Raw genomic sequence first — 21,258 nt, forward strand, 5'->3', positions numbered from 1 at the left:
ATATATATATATATATATATACATACATACATATACGATATATACATATAGGGTGAGCATCCATTGTATATTCTCCATGCTAATATTGTGGTTATACAGGCCTTATATAATATGCAAGTTAGATTTCCTGCGTAGCCATAACTAAATAAACAAATATATATATAGTTGTATAGCAGTACTTGAATAATAAAAACCATGGAGCATTATAATGTTACCATAAGCATAGCTCTTCATGTTCCTTTTCCAGTTGTATCAAAAAGAAGGTGTCTCTTTCGGACACCCTATCAAGCCGAGCGTCATACGACTTGACCCAGCCATACGATTTGTCGGAGATCAGCCCCCATCTTTTCTCATACAACTGACTTTCGTGACTTTTGTTCAGAAACCTTCATTCGTTTCGACTTCCTCCTATTTGGGGAAATAAATAAATATAATATTACTATGATATTCATTAAATATATGACTCTGTCATATTGGTAGACTTTTTTCATCATTGGAATTATGTTTCAGTTATCAAAACGTCCTTGAATATATTATAATGGGAGAGTGAACATAGTTTCGTCATTGATGTCCTGCTCAATGCAATGAAAAAGATATGAAATATGAAATACAATGAAATATCATTTAATATAGTGGGGGGGGGGGAGGTTCGTAAGCTTCATTCGAATGGCAGGAAATATCATTATCTTAATAATAATAATAAAAATAATAATACTTTAATAATAATAATAATAATAATAATAATAATAATATATTTAATCATGAGGAAATTTCATACACCCGAGAGGGAGGTTTTCTTACCGAAAACATTCCCAAATACTTGCGAATAAATTCTCAAGTGATTCGGGTGGGAATCGAACTCACGGCTTCGAGATAATTAGCATGCCGTCATAAACAAAACACCGAGCTTGCACTTAGGAACTAGTGTTGAATCCGATCTCCAAGTAGTAGCGGGACTGCAAATGCTATTTCTATGTGAGTTTGCGTCAGGCGCCAGGAAAATGTCATAAGAGTCAGAGTGGAGTTCCCTACGTGAGGTGTTTTCGTCTCAGTACGTTCCCAAATACTTGTGAAAAAAAAATCGCAAGTGATTCGGGCCGGGAATCGAACTCGCGACCTCCAGATATTACTAACATGGCGCCATAACCACTAGATTATATACCGAGATTGCACTTTAACTAGTGTTGAATCTGATCCCAAAATAGCACCGGGTAGGGTACTGCGAATGCTGGGAGTTTGCGTCAGAAAAATTTCATAGGATTGAAGTTTTCTGAAGTGTTTTCCTACCGAATACTCAGTACATTCCCAAATACTTGCGAAACAAATTCGCAAGTGATTCGGATGGGAATCGAACTCACGACATCCAGACAGTAGCCTGACACCATAACCACTGGACTACCGAGATAAAAGAGAGCTGAAGTGCAAACAAACAATCCTATTTTAAAAGCCATAAAAACGATAATTCCATTCCGCAATCAGATACTATAAACTATTTCAAATAAACCACATCTAAGAAGCTATAAAATAAAAGAAATAAATAGAAACATACAAATATTTAAATATGACACTGTACCGTAAATACAATAAAAATGCACAAAACGGAGAGGGATACGGTATCAACTAAATTGGCCAAAATATGTACTGTAAAAAGGGAAAGTACCGACGACTTCTAGTTAAGCTGTAGAGGGGGCAAGACAATTTTTCCTGACGAGGGATCTGTAGAGCAACATGTTGGTAAAATTAATATTAGGCCTAGGCCTAAAATGTAGGCTAGGGTCTAGTATTCTTTGATAATAAATTTTTATGCAAAGTCAGTAAAATGTTGTTAGACTAGACTAGGCCTAGGCTACGCTACTACGGCAGTTTCGTACTACTACTACTACTAGCCTAGGCGTAGGTAGGCCTACTGCGGCCTACTACTGCTGCTGCTACTGCTATAGCCTACAGTAGCCTACCAAGGAAGGCCTAGGCCCTAGTAGTAGTAGGGGCCTGGCCCTAGCTATAGGCTAGGTCTAGTCTACTGCTACTACGGGGCCTGCATGATGTAGGCCGAGGCCTAGGCTACATCTACTACTACTAGGCCTAAGCTAGACTTGGCTAAGTAAAGGCTATATAGGCCTAGGCTATATTTCCTTTGCAGCAGCAGTAGGCCTATACTAACTAAATAGACCTAGGCCCTAGGCCTCCTAGCTGTGGTTATTGTTCCGACAACGTTACGTAATTGATTGGTGGAGCTGGCTTGACCCAAACCTAAACTTCAGTCTTGATATCTTTATGCACTACGGCATGTCCGTGTTGGGTCATTTCAACCCCGAGTCGAATTCGGCCCAGGTCATTGCAGCCCGGGTTGTTTTGCCCCTGAGTCCATCGATAATATTTTAATACTTTTCATACATTTTTGTTTATTACCCCTTTCCCCCTCCCCCCAACCCCATATCATTAATTGATACTTTTTTTTTCCTGTAAATGAGATCTATTTACATCTATTTACATGCATAATTTAATGCTTTTCTGAATCACTTTTCTGAATCACAAAATTTTTTTTTTTAGATAAAAAAAAGATCTTTCTACAATACAATGTTCCTGTATTGAAATAGTATTGTGTTGTTTTTTTTTTTTGCTTAATAACAGTCGCATATTTCGATTTTGGCTTTTTTTTCTATATCGATATTTTTTCTTTAGGCCTACATTTTTACAGTTTATAATTCATATAATACCTCCTGTCCATATCATCGTTTTTTATAATAAAAAGATCTTTCTGCAAGAATTTTATCTTCCTACAAGACTATAAATTTAAAGAAATAAAGCAATAAGACAAACTTTATTGGATTATTTGGTTTTCTAATTCATGTCTTCGGGACCTCTGAGTTGGGTGGTTTCGGCCTGAAAAGGCTGATTCTACTTCAGCCCAAAACGAGCTTGATTCTGGCATGTTAAAAGAATATCTATTAAGACCTACCTGTAGGCCTAGAGATAAAACTAGGCTAGGCCTGCATTACTGTATGGAAGGCTAGCGTACATTACCTGGGTTTTTACTTTTCCAGCACTTTTTCATTTTCATCCACTTATTTACTCTCTTTTAATGTTTGTGGTGTTCATTCCTTATCGTGTCATTTGGTGATCTGCATGCGCATTCTTAAATAAGAGTATCACCGTAAATTTATGAGCATAAGCCTATCCTTGGTTTACCTGTACTACTGCTACTACTCATCTTAAAGATCACAGGTGTTAGTGTGGGCCAGCTTCAGTTTCAAATGGCTCTTTTTGGGGTAAAAATGATGTGGTAAAATGGGCAAAACGGCCCACTGATGTTAAGCCTTGTAGTGTACTTAAACCTACTTCATAGTATCAATAATTCTATTAATTTCATGGATAGCGCAAGGTGACAATTCGCACGACAGATTGTTTTAAATAAAAGTCCCCTAGACTACTACCGACAATCAGCAGGCAGTGTCATCATGCGCTTAAATCGGAGATGGATTCCTTGACCGACAGTTGGTGTGTCCTGATTAACTAATGTTAACATAGATTATTTATTTTAAATACTTAAGTAGAATTTTGAGAGCTTAACTATACAAGAGAACCAAGTCTTCTTGGATAGGACCTAATACAGGAGGTCTATGTACACGTCTGGCTTGTGCAGCGTTATATTTCTTGGACAAGTACAAGTTACCCAAATGTTTTGTTTAATTTCAGCCCTGACATTGTAGAATGATGTAAACATTAGGCTATTTAACGGCACTCAGTGCTAGGCTTTAGATACGAACTTTAGATAGTTTTTCAGCTATTTGGTAATAACTATATGCCAGTATATTAAAGAAATTTACACAACAACCCATAACACCAATATCTATTTTTACTTTACTGTAGGTCTACTGCTTAAATAGGACAGCATAGTACAGTACCTGCGTCCGTGGCTATAATCATTGCTCTTACAAAATGGGGACCTGGGGAAATACATTCACATACATTGTGGTGGGAGTATTTGTAATTTATATGGCACACACTATACAAACAATGTACAGTATGTTTGTTATCAAACCGTGCAATGCCAAGGACCAATCCAAGTGTCTGCATCCTCACGTTTCTTCAGGTGAACTGCTGCAGGTACGGAATTTATTTTATTTTTTTAAAATTTATGCTAAATTTTATTTATTAATTGAAAAAGTAACGAAACCGGTCGCCATCTACCTAGAGTAAATGGCGCCACTAAACGAAGCTAAAGTTTTGCGACTTAATTCACCAAATGCAGCTAAAGTTTTGCGACTTAATCACCTGATTCTGGACTGTGTGGTTAGTAAATTACATAGCCGTACTGTCCACAGCGCACACTAACCTATTTGCTGATGGAGCATTTTTGGGAAATTGACTCCTTTTTTCAATCCCAAACAAAATATTATTAATAAGTCAACATGGTCCATCTCAGTCATCATAGCCAGTCACAAAATTAGGAAGGTTGTTTTCAACAGCAGACACACACACAACAGAACAGAGTGCGTCAAAACGAGTGTTAATTTTTTAGTGATAAAGAATTACGAAACGTTGTAGAATAACTGAATTTTTCGTCCACTGTGGCAAAAAAGAAAACGACAGATAGTCCTTTAAGATGGATTATTTTCACAAAAACGTGATGCAATAATAATGAAAAAACGATTATTATTGTTCATTTTCAATTTTTTCCTATTCAATTCTTTCTTCCTCTGCTTCTTCCATATTTTCGTTTAAATTTAATTTGTTATACTAAATACATATTTACGCATAATATTTCTATGTATATATATGTATATATATATATATCATTTTAATACAGATTTACATATTTTCTGTAATCTAGAAATAGGTTTATGTATATTTTGTGTCTGTATTTAACATGTTTCAATCTTTTGGTTTATTTAAATATCAATTAGTATCATAAATTTAATGATTACAATATTTCATATAGTATTTTAAATAAATTTATGAACAATTTAAAATATTTAAATATAAACTATGAAAGTAAATACACGTAGATTAGATCAATAATATGGACATATTAGGCCTAGTAATCTTTATCTATTCATTAACACGAATAACATTTTCAATATTCTAATCAATTTTCATATAGCCGGAGTTAGTTTCGACCTAGACAAACCTTTGCTAAAAAGGTACACTTTCTCCATGAAAAGGCTTCTTCTATGAATGGAATGACCTGTTCGAAGCACGAACTCCTGTAAACCAAACCAAGTACCGTTACGATGTTTAGTCGTACAGGAAATCCACTCGCCATGCAGTACCGTTACGATTTTTAATCGTACGGGAAATCCACTCACGAAATATTTTCTAATTTTATTATATTACCACCTTTTTATTACATAAATCTTTTTCAAAACATAACTGCTTTTATAACATTAAACACAAAAACTGCTCTGGCTACCTACCGGAGCCCTTAGGCAGGCCTCTGGACCCCACACCCAGAGAACCCCCCCTTGAAATGACCTGGCTACGGGCCTGATCTACATTGCTTCTCCCCACCCAGGAGTATTAAATGGATACATGGTAGGGTTGCCTGCTACTGCGCCAACATGGCAGCAACACTTAAGCCTGTGGACCCAATCACCAGGGAAAAACTTACAGCGCTTTATATGTAAAGAAAGGCGATATATCAACGACCAGATTAGATTAGATTGATTTCACCATTTTTACTCTCTTTGAACTTAATTGCGATGCACCCACCGATCATTTCTAAATTTCCTTGAATTGTTTTGTATTCACTTGTTTATGTATTGGCTGAATAAAGAATGAATGAATCATGAAGCTATTGATAATAACAATAATTTTTTACATTTTTTTCAGCTATCTGTATACACTTCATTGAAAAGTAAAATGTCAAAAAGTGATAAAAGTCTGGCTCCTGTACTTCAAATTTCTAACTTCAATACTTCACTAGCAAATTCATTGTAAGTCAAATGTCTAATTTACTATGTCACAACAGAGAGAATTCTTTCTTTAAAATGCAATAGTTTACGGCCTAAATATTTCATTTGTACGATTTAGTTTATTTGAATATAGTTCATCAAATAATTAAAGCCTTAATACTTCTTTGCTGATTGGTATCTTTTAAAGGTTTATTGAGTGAAAAACAATTGTGTAAATCTCAACACATCAGTTATTTTGAGAAATATTTATGTGTGTACTGCAAAGTTATACTATTATTGATTATTAATAGTACTACTACTACTACTATTATTAATAATAATAATAATAATAATAACAATAATAATGATAATTATTATAATTATAAAAAATAATTATTATTAATAATAATAATAATATTAATTATTAATAATATACAGTTATTTTTCATTCAGTACTGTTTAATTACTAATTGAGTACTTCAACAATTTTTCAATAAATTGTTATAAAAAAAAGCAATTAAAAGTAATTTAAATCAATTTTCTGCAAACTATGGTATGCGTCCCTAAAATGGGACGCCCAAAAATCATGATGGGACGATGACATTTTCAACGGTGCTAATGTATCCTTCTATTTGATCTTACAGTTGAATAATTGAAGAGTTTCATGCAAAAAATATAATGCCAAATAATTTTATCTTGTAGCTCAGTTAATATAACACTACCTCAGAAGGCATGTAAACATGGAGGTTTTGTAGCACATGTGTTTGTAAATCCAGTAGGGAAATCCCCATTGAATGATAAAGAGGCATGTACAGGTCAAATGAACTTGACCCAACATCGACCCCCTAAAGATGATGTATACCATCTTTTATCAAATTCAACTAATCAGGTTAGTCCCCTTTTTCATCCTTTACATTTTTTGTTATATTATCAGTAACATTTTAGGCATTGCTTGTTGTTATACCAGTTTTTAATTTGATTAGATGTAATGTATGCATGGAGGAATTGGTTTATCAGTGTAACAATAGCAACTGACAAAATATTATAGCCTAAAAATGTCAATGTCATTGATGTTACTTCATATTTGAAGACATATTTGGGGGAGGTCTACCGGAGGGCTCTCGCCCCCAAAAATTACTCGCGCACCCCCCCTGGTTCCCCCCAAAAATTCACAGTCAAGTAGTTAAAAATCACCTTATTTTTCGAATTAGCACCCCTAATCTGATCATCGAGCCCCCACTTCACCTTTGTGTCCCCCATCAGCCCCTCCATTTCAAGACTTCTAGATGTGCCACTGATTAATTGTTTCTATACATCTACAAATTTTATCACAGAAACCTAAATACATGTGTCAAAAAATGCATTCATCTGATATGTTAATGCTAATTGTTATTTCTCTTTGGTTCTCAGATTAGCTCAGACATAAGTCAACCTGTTGCACATTGGAAACCCACATTGTATTTTAGTATTGTACCGGATAAAATTGTTTTTGACAAAGAAAACTTTCCATATGAAATTTACAAATATTTCAGGTAAACTATAATTGCTTAACATAAGTGTACCGGAATTGGCTTTACCTGCACAAGTGGAAAAGCCATTGGTTTTGTTCTGATGTCAAGTTAGTTTCCATGTGTTTTTTGCTTTCATAATTTTCTGAATGATTTTGTTTTTCATGTATTCTTTAAATTATAATTTTTTTAATGATTTTTTTTTCTTATAATTTCATCATGTGTTCTTATTATGGCAATGAGGAAAAGCCCTATTTTTTTTCTTATTAATTATGATCTATTATTAAAATGATAAACCTGACTTTGCAGCATTGCACTGAATTTCATCTAACTAACAAAAAGATAAGCTGAATCAAAAATCAATATTCACAAAACAAAGAACAACAATAACAATCATACAGTATCTATGCAAAGGTATTAAATATAAAAATTACGTACAAAGTTTAAAATTCACAAAGATCACAAAAAAGACAATTAGTACACTAACAATCAATTCTAAACAAGATAATTTACAAAATTCAATAAAACTTGATACCTTAAGAAAGTAGATCATTAGAATTAATGTTAACTATGCAATTGACATTTACAACATCTAGATAAGAAATTAATTTAATATGTATAAGAAATTGTGTGACTTAGTTGTAATTAAGCTTGGGTATAAAAATATACTAAAATATTGCTGCTTTAGTGTGAACAGTTGCCAACAATGAATGGCAAAAATATTTAAAATCTTTCAGTTCTATACACGTATTTAGATATATCAATGCCATTACTCAAATTTCTGCAAGTTGCTATGTTACGGCGAGGTGGAATATACTTTGGCCCTGGGGACAGTCGCTCTGAACTTACAGACAAGCTTATATCTCCAATCACTGAGTCTATCCAGATTGAATAGGGCAGCAGTAGAAAAGTATACTGCTGGCCTAAAGCGATTCAACAAAGCATTTTCTATGGTCGGGTTTCTCTAATCCCCTACTGTAAGAATAAATTGTAGAAGGCCTACAAGGTAATGATTAGTAGACATTTCTATGCGGACTGCAGGTGTAAAGCACCTGCTATGGACACAAATTCTTCCCCTGGAAGGAAACGAAAATGTAAAACTCTGCAAATGTTCTAGGAGAAGGCAGTGTGGTGTCAACATCCACCAGCATTCTGTCACACTCCTCGACCTAATAGCATTAATCATTATTTTCTGCAGATTTCAGAAAAGTGGAAAGTATTTACCAATCCTGTATATAAATGAACTTGCAGTAAAATATTCAGATTTAGTGGTAAGATATTACTCAAATAATAATGCAACCAATGTTGCCTTTTGTAGTATAATCTGTCTCATTTTTGTTAATGCTTTTTTAACCTAAAGCATATTTATCATTTTGGTGTATAGATTATTTCTTTTGTTTTTACCATGTATTTTCCTATTTTCTTATTTCTCATTTAATTTAATTTCTGAATTTTTTGTATTTTATTTTTCATAATTGCAGGTTTTTATTATGTTTTTAACTTATTGTCCACTTACCGTTTTTTTTAAATTATTTTTCAAATTATATTTTTTCAGTTGTTGAATTCATCTACATGTGAGATGCCATTAACAGTAGAGTATTTGCCTATATCCGTTGGCAAACTCAGGCTATTTACAAATCTTGAAAAGTCTGTGGAAATGATGAAGGAGTTAGGTAAGTAATGCCAACATTGTTTAATGCAAGGTGCTAATACCACAAGTAGTGATGGTAATGATATTGATAATTATAGTAATGTTAAGAACAATGATGACGAGGGCAGCAGTGACGGCAACAAAGGTAATGCAAATGTCAATGAATAATGATAGTTTAACTAATAAAAGTGAACCATTTTACAAAGAATTACAATGAAACGACAATCAATTTTGAATTGCTAAATTTAAAATATGAAAGACATTAACATTCAATTTACAAACCTTATGAAGAAAGTCTGTTTACTTGTATGCTGAATAACAGATTTAATATTTGATGTGAAAATTTAATAATTTGTGCCCAGCAAAGTTTCAACAGCTTATTTTAAGATTATCATCTATCTTCAATACATTTTTTTTAACACAACAGGTATTTTTTTTAGAAAAATGTTGTTTATATGAAGACTATAACATTCATTAACATCCATTTGAATATTGATCAGATTTTTCAGGGAATTATTGAAGGTTCCAGTTGAATTGTTTTCTGAACAAATTTTTCTTTATATAAATATTTAATTAGCAACAGATAATGCAACAGTGAGCAATAGGCCTCTATAATATGATATCAGTCCGACTCCTTGATTAGCCATTTAATTATAATCCCTGGATCACACCAATAAACAATAGCCTTTGTAACATAGTAATTTAGTTCGACTTCCTGATTAGCCATTTAAGTTATAAACCCTGGGATATTGTGTCATTTGCTCTAATCATCTAAAAATAATAGAACAAAATGTATAGAAAAACAAATTGACAACTTAAATTTCAAAACCTAAATAAAAAATCAAGTATCTTGCTTAAGAATTGGACCCTGTTGCAGTAGAGCCTCAGAATATTACCTCCAGTAAGTCACAAATCTGTACAATTATGATAGTTCTTATGTATATATATTTTATTATGTTGTCACAATCTACAGGGGCTATTTGACGTCCTAGCATTTAAAAATGATATTAGTTATTGGAGAAATCGAGACAAGATCACAGGAATGTCAACAAGCACAGGTATTTTACTTTATATGAAAATTGTCTTTGAATATAAATTGTTTATTAGAAAAATCAATCTTGTTTCAAAGAGGGTTAAATGTTAAATACAATATGTTACTATAATTATTTAATCAATAAATTACAAATGAATAAATCAATTAATTGGTCAATCTATCAATTATGATCTATGGATGAATGGATGGATTTATTCGGTGTGAACACCAAGGATAACCCCAAAAAATCTGAAAAAAGACACTGGGAAACAAGTACACTAGGAGACAATCCCCTAATCTTTTCCAAATAGCGTACTGCATACTTTAGCATGAATATGGGACCAACGGCTTAAACGTCTCATCCGAAAGACAGTGCGCTATCGTACCTAGCATTTCAGCCCTCCAGTTGAAACACAAAGAGATCAGTGGATGGTAATTGAATTGGGGACCTAGACATCTCCACCAGCAGTGCACACACAGTGGCTACCACCAGTTTAGTTGACTGAGTTAAGCTGCTCTCTACCAATTTAATTAATTAATCAGCCAGACAATCAATCAGTACTTCAATAATTATAACTCAAAATGTTTTAATTTGTTTAGTATTGTGGTGTGGTTTCAGTCAAGTTGTTATCTTTTTCTATCTTATGGATGAAGATACTAGTTTACTAGTTCTTGTACCAGCTGGGATTGGTGCTCTTATTGAGGTACTTATGCTTTGTGATGTTCGTTTTTATATTATGAATAATGCATAATTAAAAGCAAAGAAAGGTTTTATAATTAAGTTCCATTTTATTTTTCAGTGTTTTGATTATTTTCAAATAAAACTTGATAGAAATATGGTTTATTTATTTGTTACTGTTAATATTGTTTTATTTGTAGTAAATACAGAAGAGTTATTATTTATCTCTTTAGATCTGGAAGATAAAGAAGGCGTTCAAACTGACATTCTCAATGTCGGGCTACAGACCAACTATCAACAAAGGCACATGCAGTGAGGAAGAGAAGGCCACCAGTACCATCAACAACCAAGCAATGGTCTACCTATCCTACATTCTAGCGCCTATATGTATAGGAGTTGCGGTCTATTCATTGCTCTATGTATCATACAAAAGGTGAAGCTTATAAATTATTTAATTTTAAAGAGGTTAATATGAATGAGTTACAACAATATAAAAGGGAAACTTTAGATATGGCTGCTGATGTGTTTTTCTTTCTGTAATTTTTTTTTTCTATGTAATCATGCAATTCTATACAATCATAAGTTTTACTTTTAAATGTAAAAAAATGAGAGTAAGAGCTTATAAAAGAATTATTCAGACAGATAAAATAAAATAATAATAAATCAGGGAATAATTTCAAAACTTGTTTATCACCTGTACAGCTGGTATTCTTGGGTTATACACAGTCTAGCTAATGGTGTCTATGCTTTTGGATTTCTCTTCATGTTGCCTCAGCTTTTTGTAAATTATAAGGTAATTTTTTAGCAGCAATTACATGTTATATATTAGCATAACTCATTGCAAAATATATAATGATTTTAATGCCTAGTGCTCTTTTGATTTGTAATTTTAAAGATTATATTTTTAATTCAGTTCTTATAACATCTGCAATCTTTTATATTGTTAGATTTGTTTAATAAGCCATTTCAGCCTGATATAAAAGACAAACTTGATATAAGGTTACAAGTTATAATTTAACTTTGTTGTTACAAATATCTACATGTAAAAAGGAGTTTGATGTTCTTTCTATTTAATTAATGGAAATGTAAATTATTATTTTCAATGACCAACAGTGTATTTTGCTACAGTGCCAGAATATATGGTTATTGTGTTTGGTTGATGTTTGTGTTATTATATTTATTGTTTTGGCAATTTTTACAGCTCAAATCTGTTTCTCATCTACCATGGCGAGTATTTATGTATAAGGTGAGAAGACATTTTATACTTCAGTTCACACACACATGTAATTACACATACCCACCTATAAACACTAACACACATAGCCCACAGACTATGGATATTTTATTTGTATGTTCTCATCATAAGGACAACAGTTGATTTCAACTGAGAAGTTCACCCAAGTTAATAAGAAATAGAAATTAATAATGTAGATTGTAGTTTACTTATAAGTCAAAGTTTGGATTGGATGTTGCATGCATTTTAATGTAGTGTGTAGGCCCTATCTGTTTTCTCCTTGACTTTATTATTAAATATTATGTATCTAACATTCATTGCATATTTATTTAAATTATACAGAAGTACTCTGGTGGAAAGGGATATAGGCCTACTCTGTAATGCCACTGTTTTCACTTTGTCTTTCTGTAAATCGGAGCCATCCGCCAACCATGCTTTAGTTTAAGGAGTAGGTTAGGGCTACATCATTTTTGTTTTATTCCCACTATCAAAATATCAAAGAGCTGAATCACCAAGCGCATAGAGGCATGGATATTTTATTTGTATGTTCTCGTCATAAGGATAACAGTTGATTTCAACTGCGAAGTTATAGAAAATAGTACTGTATGTAGAAATCATGATGCACTATAAAAATACAATTATTATCTATTATTAAATAGTTGTCAATGTAGTTCTGGCTATTGTTTTCCTGCAACTGAATGCTTTTTAATTTTCTCCTTGCATCAGTGGCATATTATATCATAAAGCTTTACAGATGAAGTCAAAAACTATAAAAATACTGCAAAATGGTTGTAATGGTGATATCATTTTATTTATTTTTCATGTTGGAGCTTTCTGTTTAATTTGTGCCATTGTTTATTCTCTCATAGGCTTTGAATACATTTATTGATGACCTGTTTGCATTTGTCATCACCATGCCAACAACTCATCGAATGGCATGTTTTAGAGATGATGTAGTGTTTGTAATCTACCTGTACCAGAGATGGTAAGTGATATTATTAACCAAAGATTAGGGTACAATAATGAATGATCAAAGCCAACAACTAAAATATTATCTCCATTTTTAGATAATTTAAAAAAAAAACCGGAACCTGCCTTATGGTCTTTAAGATTATAATTTATTTATCCTGGTTAAATAATATTGAAATTCAACAAAAACATATAATACACTTTACAAACAAAAATAATCTACATTCAATGAAGTTAAAAAATATATTTAGTAGTACCACATTTGGATAGAATGATTGAGAATCATTTTGTTCCACGTATACATTTTAAAATTTGTATTTGTATGTAATGTATTGATTACTATTAACAACAAATTTATGCTTTTCTTTTTCAGGTTATATCCAGTGGACAAAAGTAGGAAGAATGAGTATGGCATTTCGTACGAAAATGAAGACACAAAGAAACATAAGAATAAGAAGACGAAAAAGGAATAAAGTTTTAAATTTCATTTTCCAATATGGATTTCTGCAGAAGGGGTACAGAAACCTTCACCTAAGCTAGTAATTTTGTCACGGAACACTGCTCTGAAAAAAACATTTTTAGTAGTTTTAGAGTGCAATTTCCGGGCGTCTAGGGTAAATATCATAAATTTGTCCATGGATTTGATGCCCGTCCTATCAGAACCTAGGTTTGGGGTTGAGCAACAGAAATTTTATTTGGCCTCATCAATACTTCAACCATCTAGAAAACTACACAAATTTTCTGTATTTTTACGGCACTCCACAATCGCGATTTTTAAACTGTTTCTAAATGCCTTGAAATAAACACAAAGAACAGGGGTGGATTAAGACTTTTCAAAGGGGGTTGTGGCACAACATTGATCTGCATTTATTTTTTTTAAATTTAGTAGCAAAACGGGGGGTTGGGGCACATGCCCCTGTGCCCTTACTGGCTGCAGGACTACGAACCAGATCGCAAAAGGCAACCATCTTATTTTGAGACCTAATTTTGAACTTCTACAACTTTCAGCCTAATTACCCTATTATTTTTAACTCCCTTCCCTCGAATATCCAACTGCTACAATACACTCCTTCACATTTCTCAAAAGCTACCATATTTTTCAATGATCTTTTTACATTTCTTACTTTTCCTCTGTTCAGAATAAATGAAAGCAATAATTATTAATTATTGTAAATTAATTTTAAATTTTAATATTGTTTTTATTACACTGTAATTTTTAATGGCTTTGTGTTTTTTTCTTTTGATTTTACAGTACTTTTTAAAATTTCCTTTTTATTTATTGTAAATTTTAATGTATAGTAATGTGATTATTTTTTGTATAGCTCCATTCTGCTGATTAATATTTTTTTAATACAATCTTTTTTTGAAATATTAAATTAATTTATAAAAATTCATTTTATATGATTTCAATATATCTACGAAACAATCAGCTTTCTGCTGGATGTATGACCCTATTTTATTTTTGAAATACTGTAGAATTTTTTTTTTTAAATTAAATTTAGGCTAAATTTACCATGCCCTATATTTTGGTGGTAAAATTATTATAATTATAAATGACTTTAGTCTATGAAAAATAATAGTTTTGATCACTTTTTAGTAGTTCACAAAACAGTACTTTAAATAAAGAATGACATGAGAATATATTGTTTTGTTTCAATTCTTCAAAGTTGCTGTTGGATGGTGAGAAAAAAAAGAAGAAAATTATATTCAAATTGAAGTTTGAATGTCCCTCCCCCTCTATTTTGAATTTCTGGATTTGTCACTGGAGATGGTAATAAAGCCACAGAGCCTATTTCTTGGTACATGTGTGAAGATGCTAAACCTCATTTGCATAACTGATATAATCAGGAAATTTATGCTAGTAACCAGAATTGGTGGCGGGCCCAGGAATTCAAAAAAGCGCCCAGGAAGGGATCTACACTAGAAGAGCGGCACCATGGTTGGGGCTGAGGTAGGAGGCTATGCTATTAATGTGCAGTGCAACAGGACCACTTAATTCAATTTATTTACTGGTGCCTCCCTCACTTCAATGAATGTATATCTTTAAACACCGTTGTGTACATCAGATCTACTACTGTACATAGTTAATTATATCAAATGTTATGAAACAATTCTATAGACAAACATTATCTACTGCTTTAGTTATTTTATTTTCCACTGCAAATGCATTAATGTATAAAACAATAACATCTTTAACTGATAATCATCAAGAAATCATCTTCAATTCCTTGATACTCATTTGTAGGATTTATAAAGTTTTTACATATTAAGAAAATTTGGCCTTCTATACGACAGTACAAAATAATACAAAAGAAACAATATTTAACCCCTCATAATGTAGGTTTCATTTCAAGCACGTAGTGAATATAAAAAAAACACCAGCTAAGTAAAGGCCTGTAAAACTGGAGTTACATTGCCTGACGTCCAACTTGGGACTTGGCCTTTATCAAAACCATTGTCATGCTAGTACTACCATAAAATGAACTAATATGATAGCATGCTTATATGCCTAACTCCAGCACTCTTTGTCTGTGTTGTTTGATAGCATGCCTATAAGAGTAACCCAAGCACTGGTTGTATATGTTGTTGATAGCATGCTTACTAGCCTAACCCAAGCACTGGTTGTCTATGTTGTTTGATAGCATGCTTATTAGCCTAACCCAAGCACTGGTTGTCTTTGTTGTTTGATAGCATGCTTATTAGCCTAACCCAAGCACTGGTTGTCTATGTTGTTTAATAGCTTGCTTATTAGCCTAACCCAAGCACTGGTTGTCTATGTTGTTTGATAGCATGCTTATTAGCCTAACCCAAGCACTGGTTGTCTATGTTGTTTGATAGCATGCTTATTAGCCTAACCCAAGCACTGGTTCTCTATGTTGTTTAATAGCATGCATATTAAGCTTGCACCAAGTGCATCTATCATGTTTTCTGATGGCACACTTAGCTCAACCAAGTGCATTTTCATTAATAATGTGCTTTTTAGCTCAACCAAAGCACCAGTCATTTTTCCATTGCCAGGTGGAGTCAAGTTAGGTGAGTATTGTAAAGATCAAAAGCATATTGCACCTACACATAAACAGTAGTTCTCCATAAAGGAGGCATAAACTGATGATGCCAGTGAACCATAAACTTGCATAATGAAAGCCTACAGTAACATTGTATACTTCATTGCTGCCTGTCTTAAGGTGTGCTCTATAATTTCAAATTATACACATAATTGTGATTAAATGCTGCGGCTGGGAATAAACTTGTTAAAATGGTTGTGACTTGTACATTAAATTAAAACCTTAACTACTTCAGTAATCATCATCGTCATCATCCAAGTTAAGTCTTCGCCTATCAAACTGTTGAAAATAAAAAACCACAAATTCAATATCACAGCTTGTCATGGGTTCATGTTAAATGTGCACCCATTTACGTATATATTTAACATATAGAGTAAATTTTAACATCAATACAAAATTTCAATTTAACAACCATACTGTTAAAATATGTAATGCAGTAATGCTGTTTATCAGTAGATGTGAACAGTTAAAAAATCCAGAATTATTAATATGAATAGAAGTTTCAAGTGTCTCATTGTTGGTTCAAAAACAACAGAATTTGTAGAAAGTAGGATCATCATGGATAAATCATTATTATTAATTTAATTTTAATGGGTCATAAACAATTGAAATGTAGAATAAAGGGATTCATATGAAGTCATATGAATTGTTTATAAAATCTAATTTGAATACTTACAGGACAACTTTTGGAAAATCCAAAGCTATACATGAAACTGTTAAAGTAGGAGTCACAGGTCCATTTTAGGGGTATGTCAAAAGCAGAATGGTATTAAAGTAAATAATTGATGTTGGTTTTTCTGATTTTAACCTTTAAACAACCCTCATCAAGCCCTTAAATCAATGATTTTAGGTTGTATTGCTCTTCAATATTTTTCATTGGTTGAAAACTACCATTTAAAAGTATTAATTTATTTACCTTGACTGTTGTCTTCCTTTCTGTCTGTGAACTGACCTGAGAAAGTAAGTCTTTCAATTGATTTTCATCCACCTATGGTGATAAAGTGAATAGGGAAAACCCATGGTCATACTTTTTAAATAAATTTCAATCCAACTGAAACTTTTAAAAAATGTTCAAAGGTAAAATGATCAGCAGGCTTGTGATACCAGGTATAATATGTCTCACCAAAATAAAAATATAAATGTTTACTGTACCTTTCCTGGAATTTGTCCTGTTGTGGCCATTCGTATTAATAAACTCTCTACCATCTTCCCTTTTTCTGGTTTGACCATTGCAATACTATTTACTACAGCAAAGACAAAAAAAGTTGTAAAATATTTTTAAGTTGATTATTTTATGCATATTAATTTTTACATTTTTAATACTAATAAAATTTAAAGACAAACAAATTGTCCCCATTAGGATTTAAGCCTATCAGGATTTGAACCCAAGAATTGCTATTTGGCTACTCTTTTGGGCTATAAGGTCAAGCTGGTATACTCATGATCTTCCTGTTTAGGGCACATTATTTTGTCAAAGTATTACAGTACTTAACAAAATGTGGCAAAGACAAGCCAAACCTGTCACTTGTCGCAAATTGTGTTTCTGAGAAAATGACTAAAACATGCTTGAAAATCTAATTTTTAATTTCAAATCTATTTTATTACACTAAATTAACCTTTATATATCTATACATCATACTACTATGCTGTTATTTTCCCAATTTTCAATTTTAAAACAACACTTTTTAAGGATTTGATGATAGTTTCTGCATGAGAAATGCCTGAAATCATAAACTTTGAAGGCCGATTTCTCATTGTTCTTAAGAAAATGTCGGATTTGAATAATTTTTTTTTACCCTTTTATAGCTATTATTTTACATTATAACACTGTATTAAAAACTCAAAATCGATTTTTGCGACAAGTGACTGGTTTGGTTTGTCTTTGCCACATTTTGTTAAGTACTGTAATACTTTGACAAAATAATGTCCTTAGTCCCTGGTTCAATTACAATCACTGTCTACTCTCTTGCGCTCTTTTGCAGATGGGATGTTCAATGCATTGGTCCTGTATGCAATATAGCCCATATGCAATAGTACTGTATGGGGGTACCCACCTCGAAAGAGTTATTATTATAGTGATGTTCACTTACTTAAGCTGCCCTGACCATTTATCTGTATTATTTTGTTGTTTTGGTCAAATAAATATAGTATATGAAACTAAAAGTACATTCTTCAGAAAAAGGTAGGAATTTGGCTTTTGGGGTACTGTTCAATTCCCGAACCCCTACTGATCCTAATAATAGTGTATAGATTTTTCATTAATGTCACAATGTGACAACTTTTTATCTGAACTTACATCTTGCACGTGCACCTTGTGTTAATATTTGTGACAAAATACTGTTTGTTCTCTCTTCTTGCTGCTGCCTAAAATAAAGACACAAAAATATGTTGACAAAATAAATCTCCATAAAAAATAAATAAAAAATGCAATTGATTTTTCTAATAGGAACTAGGAAGAGTAATTTAATTCGTCATTAATACATATATTATTTTTTATAATTAATAATTAACATAAAGTATATTATTATTATTATTATTAATGTTACTGTGCACCCTCCAATTCATAGACCTCTCTAAATTCAAGACCATTTTTTTAAAAACCACATAACAATCTTCAATTTTTTGTGACACCGAGATTCTTATTAATAGCATTTGAGGCGTTCTGGGCTATCATTTTTTTTTTCTTTCTTTTTTTTACCTTCCAAAAAAAAGGGGGGCAGGGCCAGACCGGGCCCCCTAAATCCGCCTTGATTATTGTTAATATTATTATTATTGTTGCTAATATATTGATTACAATTTTTGACACATTTCACGAATCATTAAAACTTTTTTTTTTTAGTCAAATAATGATATGAATGAATTAAAGTTGATATAACAGTCTATACAAAATTAACTACTACTGGTATGAAGGTATCCATCATGCCACCACTGCACTGCATAATACAAGCATACAAAAACTTAATTAAATTGCAAACTCACCTAATTTTCTCTTCATCGTTCCTATTTTTTCCCTATATAATTTAAAAATGGAAAATAATCATTTCAAATGAAGGCAGAGCAAAAACATCTCAGGCATTTATAAAATGTAGACCTTTCTTGTTTCTGAGAATGGTCAGTGGGTCGATTACAACTTACAATGAAATCTACAAATTTGAATCAACTTGAAACCAAGTCAACTCGGCTCCGAGTCAACTCGGCCCCAAGTAGTCAACTCTTACTGTGAATTTACTAAATAACTACCAAAATAGATTTAAATGCAAAGCCATTAAAGTGTTTTGAATCGTTGCCCTTGTTCTTTTTCATTTACATCCAAACAATAATTAAAACTGCATTAATAAAGATAATGTCTGTCTCTTATACACATCTAGATGTGTATAAGAGACAGTAATAATAGTGTATAGATTTTTCATTATGAAAATAAATTAGATGGTTACATTACATACTCTTTGTTTCTTGTTTTATTTAAAATATTTTGGTTTTGGAAGCTGATTTCAACATTAGAAAGCATAGCCTACATGAAGTCATATTATAGTAACTCGATGCCTATGAAATAAGTAGTAAGCTTTATTTAAAATGTTTTGGTTTTGGAAGCCGATTTCAACATTAGAAAGCATAGCCTACATGAAGTCATATTATAGTAACTCGATGCCTATCAAATATGTAATAAAAATTCGCCAAATGGAACAGTAGAGAAAATCCGATCAGAATGACAAAATAAACTAAGCATCCACTGGAAGGAATCCCAATACAGTGTCTGCAGACGGATCCGTTTCGGCCTTCCAGGCCTCATCAGTGCAGCTAGGCAAAACTATTTAAAATTAAAATGGAACAGTAGAGAAAATCCGATCAGAATGACAAAATAAACTAAGCATCCACTGGAAGGAATCCCAATATCTGCAGATGGATCCCTCTCGTAAGAATTTTGTAGGATGCGTTAAGAATGACAAAATATTCTCTGTATCTACTGGAACCGAGCCACATAGCTTGTATTCCACTATTTGCATTCACACCTGGGCTGTGTATATATATATATTGCCTTGGTTTGGCTCTGTAATCATTAGTGGTCGTGGGACTAGTTTGGGCCCTACCTAGCTGGTCGAACGTTTCGTTTGAGTCTATAACCTAGTTGCAATGATGAGGTCCTATAATTAAAACAATTGTGGAATAGAAAATAAACAGCAGAAATATAGGTATATGTATGAGTTTAAAGAATATAACGCATGATATCATGATGACAAATAAGATACAGTTTAGAAATCAATGAATATAAAAAAATGTACATAAGTAGAAGTAATATATAGCATATATAGTTAGATAAACTGTATTCATAGAGAAATATTGCGTATGAAGGTATAATCACATGTAGAGCCTAAGTCCTTATTTAGACACTTAATGTGAGTTTTTAACCGGATTATTCATTTCATTTCTGCGTTACGTCATTCTTGTGTTGATTTAAAATTGCAACCTATTATTATAGCCCTAAAGTCATTGATGGTGTGATTAGGTGAATTAAAATGTACACTTACTGGGCAGTTGAGTTTGTGTCTTATAGATGATTTGAGGTTGTTCATTCTTAGACCAGTTTCGCATACATATACATATACATACATGTTTATATGCCCATTATATATATGTACAGTATATACATTTAAATATATATAGGCCTATATATATATATATATATATACGGTATATATATATATATATATATATATATTTATGAAATTGCAAATCAACCTTCAAATTTAATTGTCGCTAATAAATATTTTGAAACCAAATTTTTTCCTGTCTGTGGGCTAGTAAAATATTCTGTGGGCTAGTAAAATCTCTAGTAAACTAGCCCAGTGGGCTAGTTACCAAAAAAAGTTAGGGCAAGCCCTGATATTATATAATATACAAAATAATGTATGTCTGTATATAACATACAAATAAATATGTAAATAATAGGGCTGGTGGCCTGAAGATTTGAATGAAGGGTGTTAAGAATGAACAGTAATATAATTTTGTGATTAAGTGGTCAAATCTCTATGATTTGATTTTGAATACACTGCGACAAATTTCTGACGTAATATCCCATATATATATATATATATATATATATATATATATATCACTCACTCGCCACTGAGGAAGGACTAGTGTTGTCCGAAAGCTCTGGTTCTATTTCTGGCTGTTTACTTACGTTTACTTTTTAGCTGTTGCTTATCATTTTTGTATCTCTACTG

The 21,258-nt window shown here is 32.2% G+C and overlaps 2 protein-coding genes across 2 annotated transcripts in view; one reads left to right on the forward strand and one right to left on the reverse strand.

Annotated features, from left to right (window-relative positions):
• Positions 1–1,636: 1,636 nt before the first annotated feature.
• Positions 1,637–14,149, forward strand: LOC117113128 (cleft lip and palate transmembrane protein 1-like protein). Its single transcript, XM_033256373.1, is given in 14 exon segments — positions 1,637–1,734; positions 3,871–4,107; positions 5,833–5,936; positions 6,597–6,783; positions 7,305–7,426; positions 8,601–8,673; positions 8,958–9,105; positions 9,956–10,111; positions 10,687–10,790; positions 10,999–11,198; positions 11,468–11,558; positions 11,967–12,011; positions 12,869–12,984; positions 13,342–14,149. Coding segments are annotated over 13 exon segments (1,614 nt in total). The 5' UTR covers positions 1,637–1,734; positions 3,871–3,939; the 3' UTR covers positions 13,442–14,149.
• Positions 14,150–15,094: 945 nt separating this feature from the next.
• LOC117113127 (programmed cell death protein 5-like) overlaps positions 15,095–21,258 on the reverse strand; it is an 8,566-nt gene continuing 2,402 nt past the window's right edge. The window contains exons 2-6 of the mRNA XM_033256371.1: positions 19,013–19,044; positions 18,330–18,397; positions 17,186–17,277; positions 16,950–17,021; positions 15,095–16,312 (exon numbers count right to left, since the gene is read on the reverse strand). Coding sequence (XP_033112262.1) covers positions 16,265–16,312; positions 16,950–17,021; positions 17,186–17,277; positions 18,330–18,397; positions 19,013–19,044 — 312 coding nt within the window. The 3' untranslated portion in view covers positions 15,095–16,264. The remainder of the gene's footprint in view (positions 16,313–16,949; positions 17,022–17,185; positions 17,278–18,329; positions 18,398–19,012; positions 19,045–21,258) is intronic.

Source organism: Anneissia japonica, unplaced genomic scaffold (assembly GCF_011630105.1).
Source record: "Anneissia japonica isolate Jap-2015-1 unplaced genomic scaffold, ASM1163010v1 scaffold1812_len1207588_cov181, whole genome shotgun sequence".
In the NCBI taxonomy this organism is placed as follows: Eukaryota; Metazoa; Echinodermata; class Crinoidea; order Comatulida; family Comatulidae; genus Anneissia; species Anneissia japonica.